Source organism: Xyrauchen texanus, chromosome 9 (genome assembly GCF_025860055.1).
Source record: "Xyrauchen texanus isolate HMW12.3.18 chromosome 9, RBS_HiC_50CHRs, whole genome shotgun sequence".
Lineage (NCBI taxonomy): Eukaryota > Metazoa > Chordata > Actinopteri > Cypriniformes > Catostomidae > Xyrauchen > Xyrauchen texanus.
The window spans coordinates 25900181-25913327 of NC_068284.1; the positions used below are offsets into that span (position 1 = coordinate 25900181).

General features: G+C 37.6%; 1 protein-coding gene across 1 annotated transcript in view; it reads right to left on the reverse strand.

Annotated features, from left to right (window-relative positions):
* The window catches only part of xkr4 (XK related 4), a 105236-nt gene that overhangs the window by 20436 nt on the left and 71653 nt on the right, over positions 1–13147 (reverse strand). The window contains exon 2 of the mRNA XM_052133305.1: positions 12603–12802. Coding sequence (XP_051989265.1) covers positions 12603–12802 — 200 coding nt within the window. The remainder of the gene's footprint in view (positions 1–12602; positions 12803–13147) is intronic.

The following is a 13147-nucleotide window of genomic DNA, read 5'->3' on the forward strand; positions in this document are numbered from 1 at the left end:
AAATAATATTTTTTAATGCGTATTTGCATCTGGCCATCCATATCTCTTTCTGTCCTTGTTAGAGCCAGTTGTCCTTTGTCTTTGAAGACTGTAGTGTACACCTTTGTATGAAATCTTCAGTTTTCTGGCAATTTCAAGCATTGTATAGCCTTCAATCCTCAAAACAATGAACTAACTGATGAGTTTCTAGAGAAATCTGTGTCTTTTTTGTAATTTTTGACCCAATATGGACCTTAAGACATGCCAGTCTATTGCCTACTGTGGCAACTCAAAAACAAAAACAAAAAAAGACAATGTTAAGCTTCATTTAAGGATTTCATAACTTGCATAATGTATTTGGAATTGTCTGCCTCCCCATCTTTGCTATTTAGGAAGTCTTCAAGAGTGATTTAAACATGTTTGATCTTTTCAGCCCCCCCCAACCCCTTTGTGTGTGTGTGTGGGTATAAAGTGCTATATAAAAACTTTTTTTTTTTATCAACTCTAGACAGCCCCCATTTCCAGCAGCCACCACACCAACACCTTATCCTTGAGTAATCATGCTAAATTGCTAATTTGGTACTAAAAATAACTTTATACCATTATATCAAACACAGTTTAAAGCTATTTGGTTCATTAAATTAAGCTTAACATTGTCTTTGTTTTTGTTTTTGAGTTGCCACTGTATGCAATAGACTGGCATGTCTTAAGGTCAATATTAGTTAAAAAATGACAAAAAAGAAACAGCTTTCTCTAGAAATTCATCAGTCAATCATTGTTTTGAGGAATGAAGGTTATACAATGCTTGAAAAGATTTCATACAAAGATGTACACTACAGTCTTCAAAGACAAAGGACATTTGGCTCTAACAAGGACAGAAAGAGATGTTGAAGGCCAGATGTACAAATAAACAAAAGGATAAGTGCATCAGATTCTCTAGTTTGAGAAATAAACACCTCACATGTCTTCAGCTGACAGCTTCATTGAATTCTACCCGCTCAACACCAGTTTCATGTACAACAGTAAAGAGAAGACTCAGGGGTGCAGACCTTATGGGAAGAATTGTAAAGAAAAAGCCACTTTGGATCAGAAAAACAAAAATAAAGGGTTGGAGTGGGCAAAGAAACACAGACATTGGACAACAGATAATTGGAAAACAGTGTTATGGTTCTTAAACCCATTGAGCTTTTATGGGATCAGCTAGGCTATAAGGTGTGTGAGAAGTGCCTGACAAGACATTTACCGTAATTTCCGGACTATAAGCCGCAACTTTTTTCCCACGCTTTGAACCTCGCGGCTTATATAATGACGCGGCTAATATATGGAGGCTATTCAACTCCGACACCGAAGGAGATGACTTCAGTGGTTTCAGTGCACAGGACGAGGAAGATAGTGACCAATGACTTTCTTGGTAGGCTACTATTTACTGCAAATGTTTTATTACAAGCCGTGTGTGGCAGCGGGGGCGTGGTCAAGCACCCGTCCGGGAGAGAAAAACTGTAAGGGCGCTTAAATTATGTCTAACACCGGTGTCTAATTTCAAGTGCCCTGCTTCACATGTCCTTCTTGGGAAAACTGTCACACGGGCACCAGTGTGACAGTTTTCAGCAGTGTGACAGTTTTCAGCAGGGCACTTGACGTTCCAGGTAAGGCTTTTAATGGCCACAGCAATGTTTACAATCAATTTTAGAAAGTTTCTCAATTCTTCTAAGCGCCAACACTAGACTGACGTGTGTCACTCTCTCAGCTCTGTGGCTGCTGCCTTTTTATGCTGCTCTCCCCATGCTTACTGAAATTAGACACCGGTGTTAGACATAATTTAGCTCAGGTGTAAGCGCCCTTACCGCTTTTCTCTCCCGGACGGGCGCTTGACCAAGGCCCCGCTGCCACACCGTGTTTCGTTAAAGCCTATTTATTTTTGTTACAAGCCGTGTTTCGTTAAAGCCTGAGTAAAGTTCATTTGTTTCAATGTACCGGTAGGCGCCTGCGGCTTATAGACAGGTGCGGCTTATTTATGTTCAAAATAATATTTTATTTAAAAATCAGTGGGTGCGGCTTATATTCGGGTGCACTCAATAGTCCAGAAATTACGGTACATCTATGGCAAGTGCTACAGGAAGTGTGGTATCTGGACAAACTGACAGCTAGAATGCCAAGGATCTGCAAAGCTGTCATTGCTGCACGTGGAGGATTTTTGGATGAGAAACCTTTGAAGTAGTTTAAGAAGTTCTGAAAACATTTTTCTAAATAATTTTTCACTGTATTAATGTCTGACTATACATTGTGATCAGTTGAATGTCTGTTGAAATCTGTACATTATTCAACATTTTCGGCCACCAGTGTGTGTGTGTGTGTGTGTGTGTGTGTGTGTGTGTGTGTGTGTGTATACATATACATATATATATATATATATATATATATATATATATATATATATATATATATATATATATATATATATATACTCTATATTAGGGCTGTCAATTTAACGTGTTAATTCAGTGCGATTAATTTGACAAAAAATAACGCGTTAAAAACATAAACGGCATAAATCGCAATGTCCCCAGAACGTAATATGGAAGAGTCCTGAGTAATGCAAGCTTGTAGTACCACCTGTGAAACTTCAGCTGCATGGCAATGCGCAGTTTATATAGTGAAGGAAAACACCCTTGAGCAGCAGAACACAAATATGCGTTACGTTCTTGCGTTCAAAACACTTGATGGAGCGCAAATCCGAACTAAGGGATCTCAAAATGTGTTCTAAGTATTAAACTATATTTAACTTGACACAGTGACCTAAAAATGTTATGTTTATGACGCAACGCATCCAAGACGCTACACAAGCATGTCTGATGCAGATGTTCATTGATGGGTCCTTAAAAAGCCCTCATGAAAGCCCCTCATATAACAATAATTCATATATATATATATATATATATATATATATATATATATATATATATATATATATATATATATATATATATATATATGATATTCATATTCATATATATAAATTATTGTTATATGAGGGGCTTTCTCAGCAAATATATGTATATGCGATTAATCACGATTAATTAATCGGGACACCATGTAATTAATTTGATTAAAAATTGTAATCGATTGACAGCCCTAATATATATATACACTCACCTAAAGGATTATTAGGAACACCATACTAATACTGTGTTTGATATGGGCTGAAATATGTGCCACCAGAAACTGAATTTGAACCATTTATATTTGAATTTGAATGGCTAAACTTGAATAATTGCATTGAAAAACTGAATTTGAATCACATCATTTGAAATTGTATTGTTTAATTAAAATTGAATTTATTCAAAAACTGAATCTGAATTGTATCATTTGAAATTGAATTTATTCGTTTGGAACTGAAGTCCAATAAAATTTGATCCTCACTGAAAATTAAACTCTCTATATATCTTCACATTCACTTCTCACAATTCAGATTCAGTTCTCAAATTCAATTTCAAGTTACTGAGACAGACATCCAGGTAGTTGGAGGATGAAGGAAGAGCAATCGAGCGCAGATCGATAGATAGCGTTCATTGGCGCACAGGACTCCTCTTGGGCCAATCAGCACCAATGTTTTGGAGCACAGTACGTTACCCGCCTTGAAACTATGGAATTACGATTGTGTCAATAATAATGAATGTAACTTTATAAAACTGAACGTAACTTTTTCAGAAACTATGAAAAATATTCCATTACAAAAGAAGAAAAACACAATTAAAATGAAAAAAAATGAACTCAGTCGCACGAATTTAACAGGCTCTTCAAATATGCTTCATTTTTTGTTAATGTTTTTCAAAGATTCGTTTTCGCAAATCGTTGATTCTGAATACATTGCCACAGATTTTGCTTACGCTTCGCAGTTTTTCGTTTGCTGTTTTGAGACAAGCCTCTCGTGGGGGTGGGCTTAACAGTGATCTACTCTGATTGGATAGTGAGCTTTTGATGGACAGGTGCTCTCTGACCCGGATGTACAGACGTCACTCAGTGGCGCGCATATTAGAAAGCTCTTGCGGTGATTTGTAGTTATGCAATACGTCGTGCTTTGTTGTATTACTTACTAACAATATGTAAATAATATTTGACCTATAATTATATAATTTAATATTATATGAGACCTTCGATCGTCTAATAATCGTCTTCGATCAGTCTGTAAAGATGAGCTCTCAGGAGAGACACGGAGCGGCATCATCCTCCTCTTGTCCTTCAAGGCAGCTTGAAGTAAGTTCGTGTTACTGAAGTAACCAATAACATCGATAAAACTTTTATTCATGTAACGTTACAGTGTGCAACAGTTCTGGCTTTATTTTGCAAATTTATTGTTGTATTGTAAATGCATGCTAAATAAAATGTTGCTGTTTTGTCATTGTCATGACTGCAAAACTGAAACCTGGCCATATCTTGGTCCACTGTTTGACTCTGCCCCGACTGCTGAACGGACTGCTGCTGACCCTGCCTTGTGCTGGTATTCCCGAGCGACTGGTTAAGAATTTCAAGGTTGTTATGTACAGATGCAGCATCTGCACCAAGATTTCTGCCTTGCTGTAGAATAAAGACCAGTTTGATATCTGCACTGTCTACATTGACACGTCCTTGAATATAATAACTGTGCAAAAGATCAAACAATCAAACTACATAACATCATGACATGACATCAGTGCATTGCAAACTTGTGAATGACAATAAAAAAATTATTAAAAAATATATAAAATTATGATATTTTATATGTGTTTATCAAAACATTGTGAATAAATATAATAAAATATATGCAATATTCCACCACTGTGTTGAAATTTAGAGTATTTTCTGTAAAATTAGAAAATTGTATCGATGTTATTGGTTACTTCAGTAACACGAACTTACTTCAAGCTGCCTTGAAGGACAAGAGGAGGAGGAGTGGAGCATTTGTTTAATAAGCAAGGTCTTTTATTCAGATATTCAGAATTTCTTTCTGAATACCAAATACCAGTAACCCCAAAAGAATTTGCTACAGTAATGGGTGCTATTCCCTCTGGTTTATGTATGCTTTTTAAAAACCGTAATTACTTCACACCAGTATCTACTGCATCCTTTCCTAAACCTTGTGATACTTCTGTTGGTCAAATCTGTTTTTCAGAGTCGAAAGCTAAAAACTATAAGATCTTTATTTCTTAAGGATTTGATTTCTGTTCCACCTGTTATTTCTTTTTGGAATAATTTGTTTGGTAACCTTAATTGGAAAAAATCTGGTTTTACAGCAGAAATTCATTCTCACAAATTAAGTGAAAGAAATTTCCTTTAAGTTGATACACAGGTTCTATGTTAAGAAATTTATACAAAGATTTAAATCTGACATTGAGCTAACATGCTCTTTTTGTGTGAATTCTGATGAAACAGTGGTTCATTTATTTTGGTCGTGTCATTACACTCAGAAGCTCTGGAATGAAATTGATGTTTTTATCAAGTGTAAGATTTTGCCAGGCTTCTCAATACATATGAGAAACATTATATTTGGGTATTTTGATTCAGACCCCACAAACGAAAATGTCTGTTTTGTTATTAATTTAATTATTTTCTTAAGCAAATTCTATATTCACAAATGCAAATTTTTAAACTGTAAACCTATCTTCTCTGTCTTCTTAAAATAAATAGAAAATTATCTAAATTTGATTTCAGTATCTACTAATAAGAAAGCCATAAGGACTGTTAGAATCTGCACTGCATTTGATCTCTTCATGTGAACATTTTTGTGTGATGTAATGCCCTACCTCTTCTTTTATTGTTATATACATTATTATTATTATCTTTTTTTTAAATTATTATTATTTTTTCTATTTATTTTTGTCTTCTTTATTGTTTTGGTTGATATTATGTGATGTACGTATGCTTTCTCTTTTGTATGTTCCTGTTCTTTGCATTAAATATATATATATATATATATATATATATATATATATATATATTATTATTTTTTTTTTAATAAATAAGAGGAGGAAGATGATGCCGCTCCATGTCTCTCCTGAAAGCTCATCTTTACAGACTGATCGAAGACGATTATTAGACGATCGAAGGTCTCATATAATATTAAATGATATAATTATAGGTCAAATATTATTTACATATTGTTAGTAAGTAATACAACAGCACGACGTATTGCATAACTACAAATCACCGCGAGAGCTTTCCAATATGCGCGCCACTGAGTGACGTCTGTACATCCGGGTCAGAGAGCACCTGTCCATCAAAAGCTCACTATCCAATCAGAGTAGATCACTGTTAAGCCCACCCCCACGAGAGGTTTGTCTCAAAACAGCAAACGAAAAACTGCGAGCGTAAGCGAAATCTGTGGCAATGTATTCAGAATCCACGATTTGCGAAAACGAATCTTTGAAAAACATTAACAAAAAATGAAGCATATTTGAAGAGCCTGTTAAATTCGTGCGACTGAGTTCATTTTTTTCATTTTAATTGTGTTTTTCTTCTTTTGTAATGGAATATTTTTCATAGTTTCTGAAAAAGTTACGTTCAGTTTTATAAAGTTACATTCATTATTATTGACACAATCGTAAATTCCATAGTTTCATGGCGGGTAACGTACTGTGCTCCAAAACATTGGTGCTGATTGGCCCAAGAGGAGTCCTGTGCGCCAATGAACGCTATCTATCGATCTGCGCTCGATTGCTCTTCCTTCATCCTCCAACTACCCGGATGTCTGTCTCAGTAACTTGAAATTGAATTTGAGAACTGAATCTGAATTGTGAGAAGTGAATGTGAAGATATATAGAGAGTTTAATTTTCAGTGAGGATCAAATTTTATTGGACTTCAGTTCCAAACGAATAAATTCAATTTCAAATGATACAATTCAGATTCAGTTTTTGAATAAATTCAATTTTAATTAAACAATACAATTTCAAATGATGTGATTCAAATTCAGTTTTTCAATGCAATTATTCAAGTTTAGCCATTCAAATTCAAATATAATGGTTCAAATTCAGTTTCTGGTGGCACATATTTCAGCCCATAGTTTGACCCCCTTTCGCCTTCAGAACTGCCTTAATTCTATGTGGCATTGATTCAACAAGGTGCTGAAAGCATTCTTTAGAAATGTTGGCCCATATTGATAGGATAGCATCTTGCAGTTAATGGAGATTTGTGGGATGCACATCCAGGGCACGAAGCTCCCGTTCCACCACATCCCAAAGATGCTCTATTGGGTTGAGATCTGGTGACTGTGGGGGCCATTTTAGTACAGTGAACTCATTGTCATGTTCAAGAAACCAATTTGAAATGATTCGAGCTTTGTGACATGGTGCATTATCCTGCTGGAAGTAGCCATCAGAGGATGGGTACATGGTGGCCATAAAGGGATGGACATGGTCAGAAACAATGCTCAGGTAGGCCGTGGCATTTAAACGATGCCCAATTGGCACTAAGGGGCCTAAAGTGTGCCAAGAAAACATCCCCCACACCATCAAACCACCACCACCAGCCTGCACAGTGGTAACAAGGCATGATGGATCCATGTTCTCATTCTGTTTACGCCAAATTCTGACTCTACCATCTGAATGTCTCAACAGAAATCGAGACTCATCAGACCAGGCAACATTTTTCCAGTCTTCAACTGTCCAATTTTGGTGAGCTCTTGCAAATTGTAGCCTCTTTTTCCTATTTGTAGTGGAGATGAGTGGTACCCGGTGGGGTCTTCTGCTGTTGTCGCCCATCCGCCTCAAGGTTGCGCGTGTTGTGGCTTCACAAATGCTTTGCTGCATACCTCGGTTGTAACGAGTGGTTATTTCAGGCAAAGTTGCTCTTCTATCAGCTTGAATCAGTCGGCCCATTCTCCTCTGACCTCTAGCCCACAGGACTGCCACATACTGGATGTTTTTCCATTTTCACACCATTCTTTGTAAACCCTAGAAATGGTTGTGCGTGAAAATCCCAGTAACTGAGCAGATTGTGAAATACTCAGACCGGCCCATCTGGCACCAACAACCATGCCACGCTCAAAATTGCTTAAATCACCTTTCTTTCCCATTCTGACATTCAGTTTGGAGTTCAGGAGATTTTCTTGACCAGGACCACACCCCTAAATGCATTGAAGCAACTGCCATGTGATTGGTTGATTAGATAATTGCATTAATGAGAAATTGAACAGGTGTTCCTAATAATCCTTTAGGTGAGTGTATATATAAGTTATGATTCCAAAATGTGACTTTTCAAGTAGTTTAATTAGGAATACTTTTTTTATTAATGACACTTTAGGGTTAAGAGAGTAATGGAAACTTAATTAAAACTAGTAAGAAGAGTAAAAAAAGTTATTAGTTATTTGTATTTAAAAACCAGCTTATAACCATCTTAGACCAGCTAGAAAACAGCTTCCATGTTCCAAAAAACAGCCACCAACTTAAGTTGGAATTTCTAGCCGGCTGAGCAAGAGAAATCCAAAACAAATGCGTCCTACATTTTCTACCACTGTGCTACTGCTGGCTGTCTTCAAACAGCAAATTGTTCAGTTTATTTATAAGATATTGAGCTATTGAATAATGACTATACTATGTGTTAGAATTGTACACTTTGCTCAATGTTGTTTTTGACTTGTAAGCGTAAGAGCGACAAATCTCAAAGGATATTCTCAGATGAAAGAAGTCTGAGCATCAGAGGCTTCTCCGCTCTGCTCTACCAAACACCATGAGAAAAACTGCCTCCAGACCTTACCGGCACTGTCGCATGGAACAGACACTTAAATCCTCCCTCTCAAAACGACGATATTTTGCAGCTCTGTTGCAATAGGAGCTCAGGACCCCTGCTTTCATGAATCATTTCTCAGCCTTGATCGGAGAAAAATTTTGACAGTCCCTGGGCACTTTTGTTTATGGAGGATTATGAAGAACAGAAAGCAGCACATAAAGGCACTGAGGCTTTAACTGCTAGGCAGGGCTTTGGAATCCACAAACCACAAAATCACAAATCAACAGAATAGCCATTTTTTAACAGCTCTTCCAACATGACATGTGGAACAGTAAATAGAGAGGGAGATAAGAGTGGATATTGAGCATCCATAGTTTCATTTTTTATGAGTATTGTTTAATGGCAGCTGTCTAAAAGGTCATGACAATGTCAAGCTTAAAGTTTTAAAGTGCTCTATAAATCTACACTAACGTTCTTAGCAGCAATGGAAAAAACGATAATAGATGGCGTTCGGATGTTTTTCTTCTTTTCTCCATTTTCTAGACAGTTTCATGTTGCAGTGTTTGACTATCGGTACCAGCTCCAGAGGTATGAATTAATTAATTTTATATTTATATAGTGCTTTTCTGATTATATACTCAAAGCACTTACTGAACAAGGGACTCTCCTCACCCACCACCTGTGTGCAGCATCCACCTGGATGATGCAACGGCAGCCATAGTGTGCCAGTACGCTCACAACACACCAGCTGTTGGTGGAGAGGAGAGAGTAGAGTGATAGAGCCAACTCAGGGATGGGGATTATTATGAGGCCATGATTGATAAGGGCTAATGGGGGGAATTTGGCCAGGACACTGGGGTTACACCCCTATTCTTTGCGAAACGTGCCCTGGGATTTTTAGAGACCACAGAGAGTCAGGATCTCAGTTTTTACATCTCATCCAAAGGACAGTGCCTTTTTTCTTTACAGAATAGTGTCTCTATCACTATTCTGGGAATTAGGACACACACAGACCACAGGGTGAGCACCCCCTACTGGCCTCCCTAATACCTCTTCTAGCAGCAACATTAGTTTCCCCAGGAGTTCTTCCATCCAGGTACTGGCCAGGCTCAACCCTGCTTAGCCTCAGTGGGTAACAAGTCTAGAGCTCCAGGGTGATATGGCTGCATATAGTAGTACTTTTCTTGCAAAGTGGAACTATTTGGGTTGCTATTTGGGTTTTGTTGTTTCACATTAAGTTCAGGCATCACCATCGCAACCGTGTCAGTGTCACACACTTACGTCTAATCTTATTTAAATAAAGTTCTTGCTTTCAGTGTCCTCAGTGGAAAACATTGTTCGAATTTTATTGGAATGGTATAGTTCCACAAGGAACTGATTTTAGTTCAGGTACTTAGCTGTATAAATTGTATTGCTCATTTTTATGGTCCTCAAAAATGGTGAGTCTCCAAGAAATTTGACCCATGAATTCATTTGTTTGAAGGTTTGCTTTTTCCCTAATAAATGCTCACTTTTGGCAAACCTCTTGAAAAAGCACTATAGTTCTCTCCCTTGCAGTTGTCTTTTATGTTCACTGGCAGTTGGGTCTTTCTCACTCTATATTTCTGTCCCTCTCCATCTCTATTACGTAGACAGGATGAGATGTGTAAGTGAAGAATGACAGTAAGCCTGCTAGTTCTCTCTCTAGCACAGTGGTCCTACCCTTACAAAATTATTGTGGCAGTACTTTGATATATACCATGGTACTGAATCATTACCATATTCACCCAACATGGCATTAACATGATACTCCAAAAGTACTCCCAAAAATGGGTAAAAAAAAAAAAAATTATTACCCTAGAATTTCTATTGTATCATGTCTGTCCACCTACATACTATGCTGACATTTTTGATTAACGGCATTATATAAGGTTCACTACATGTATTTGGCCAGTTCAAAGGTGAAATGTCCACTGTTTGGGCTAAAAAGTTAAATACTTTCTCAAACAGATGAGGTTTTTAAAGTTAATGCTCTGTCAAATTTTAAATCAATAAAACGTATCTCCCTACCCTAAACCTTAAATGAACAGTTCGCCCCAAAATGTAAAATTCTCTCACCATTTCCTCACCCTCGTGCCATCCTAGATGTGTATAAAGTTCTATCTTGTGCAGAACACACACGAAGATTTTTAGAAGAATATCTCTGCTCTGTAGCAAGTGAATGGTGGCCATTTGTGTTTTGTGAGTTTTTGGATCATGCTCTTGCATGCTCTTCAGGACTTACACCCCAGTACTCTATCAGTTGAGCTACCGAGCAACCTGATCACACAAGAATATGCTTATACAGTGCCTGGCCAATATTTATTTGGACCGCCTTTAGCTTTGATTCTTGTGCGCATCCATAGTGGCATTGTTTCGTAAACCGTTTCGTTATTCCTCATGCTCCCTGAACCACTCTTTCACAATTGGAGCCTGATGGATCTTGGCATTGTCGTCCTGGAATATGACCATGCTGTCAGGGAAGAAAAAATCCATTGATGTAATAACCTGGTCATTCAGTACATTCAGGTAGCCAGATGACTTTACAGCTGCATAACATTGTTGAGTCTAGACTTGACCAATTGAAGCAACCTCAGGTCATAACACTGCCTCCAGAGGCTTGTACAGTGGGCACTATGCATGATGGGTGCATCGCTTCATGCGCTTCCCTTCTTACCCTGACGTGACCATCGTTTTGGAATAGGTGAAATCTAGACTCATCAGACCACATTACCTTTTTCCATTGCTCCACAGTACAATCTTTATGCTCCCTAGCAAACTGAAGACGTTTTTTCAGAATAGCCTCACTATCAAGTGACTTTCTTGTGGCCACACAGCTGTTCAGTGAAAATCCTGTAAATTCTTGTCACATGATGCTTGTGGAAATGCTCTTTTTTGCACTATTAATCATAGCCATGAGTTCTACTGTAGATTTTTTCCCAACCACATTTCTTGCAGATGGTTCACCACTATCCTTCCAATTTTAATAATGTGATGGATAGTTCTTAACCCATTTCCAGTTATTTCAGAAATCTCCTTAGTTGTTTTCTTTGTTTGATGCAGGTCAGTAATTTGCCTCTTCTGAAACACAGTAACATCTTTTCCATGACCATGTGACACATATTCTGACATGGTTGTTTAAGAAACAAGACGCTACACACTGCATCATTTGGGGTTAAAAGAATTGTTGCCAGCTGAAACGTATTAATCACTGCAATAATGATCCAATCATAGGCTCTTAAGTGTCTGCTTATTTAATCCAATAATTTATCTAAATGGCAAGTGGCCAGTCACTGTACATGTATATGATTATGTAATGCAAACATTAAACTTTTTTGCCCTACAAGTCATGCGCTATAGTAAAAGTGTTTTGATTTGAACAGAGTGAAAAGTAAGTGTTTATAAACTGATAATCTGCAGTTTTACTTATGATTTGTGTGAAAGTGAATACAAGATTGTTGTTGTAGTGCCTCTGGTGTTTATTTCACCAGGAAACTGCAACAGTTACGTATGACAAAACATGTACAAATCATTTAGCAAAAATCTAAGCTTAGTAATATGATTCTATGAGACCAGGTTTCTTGTCTAAAGTGGTTAGCTGGTCTTTTCTGGCAAGTTTTAAAAGAGTTTGGGGGCACTTGTCAGCTGGTCAGTCTGGAAGATCAGCTGGTTGACCAATAAAACCAGCTAAAGACCAGCTTGACCAGGGTGGAAGGCCAATTAACAGACCAGAAAAACACCTTAGGATTTCCCCTGAAATCAGCAGCACCAATTATAACACTTGGGGCAGTAACTCTACCCAGAGGTTTAATTGCTTACTTCCCTTTCATTACTCACAATTACAGTTTAGTGTGTTTGCACATGTATGTGTGCAACAAAGGCTATGTTTGTGTTCTTGACTTACCCTGTACAGCCTGGAGCTTGTGAGTCTGTATGATGATACAGAGCTGGAGCACCAGTTGAGGGGCGCTCTCCAGGAACGTAGCCAGTAGATGGAGCATGCTGACGTCTGCATACTCATACACCATCCTCCAGTAAAACCTCCAGCGGTCATGCTCTCCACTCTGCCTGCTCCTGATGCCCAGGTATATGGTGTGGAAGTACCTGAAGAAGATGCAAACAAAACACTTTTTAAACCCCTCTCTCTCTCTCTAAAATCTCGCTGAACTCCCAGTGACAGGGCAGAATCAGCTTCTGTGATAAAAATATCTTAGTTTGTTGTCTGCTTTTCTTTTCAACAGGACCACACAACCGGCCAGAGGATTCTCTGCAATGTGTGTCTCTATTCTGTTTTATAAACAAGATGTGGAATGGATGGATCTGCTTTGAACTGCTGATGAACTGCATTATTCAATATTATTGCTTATGACTCAACAAAACATTTAAAACTGATTTACCCAAAAATGCAACATAATATCATTGTATCATGAATAGTTAAACACTGTATCC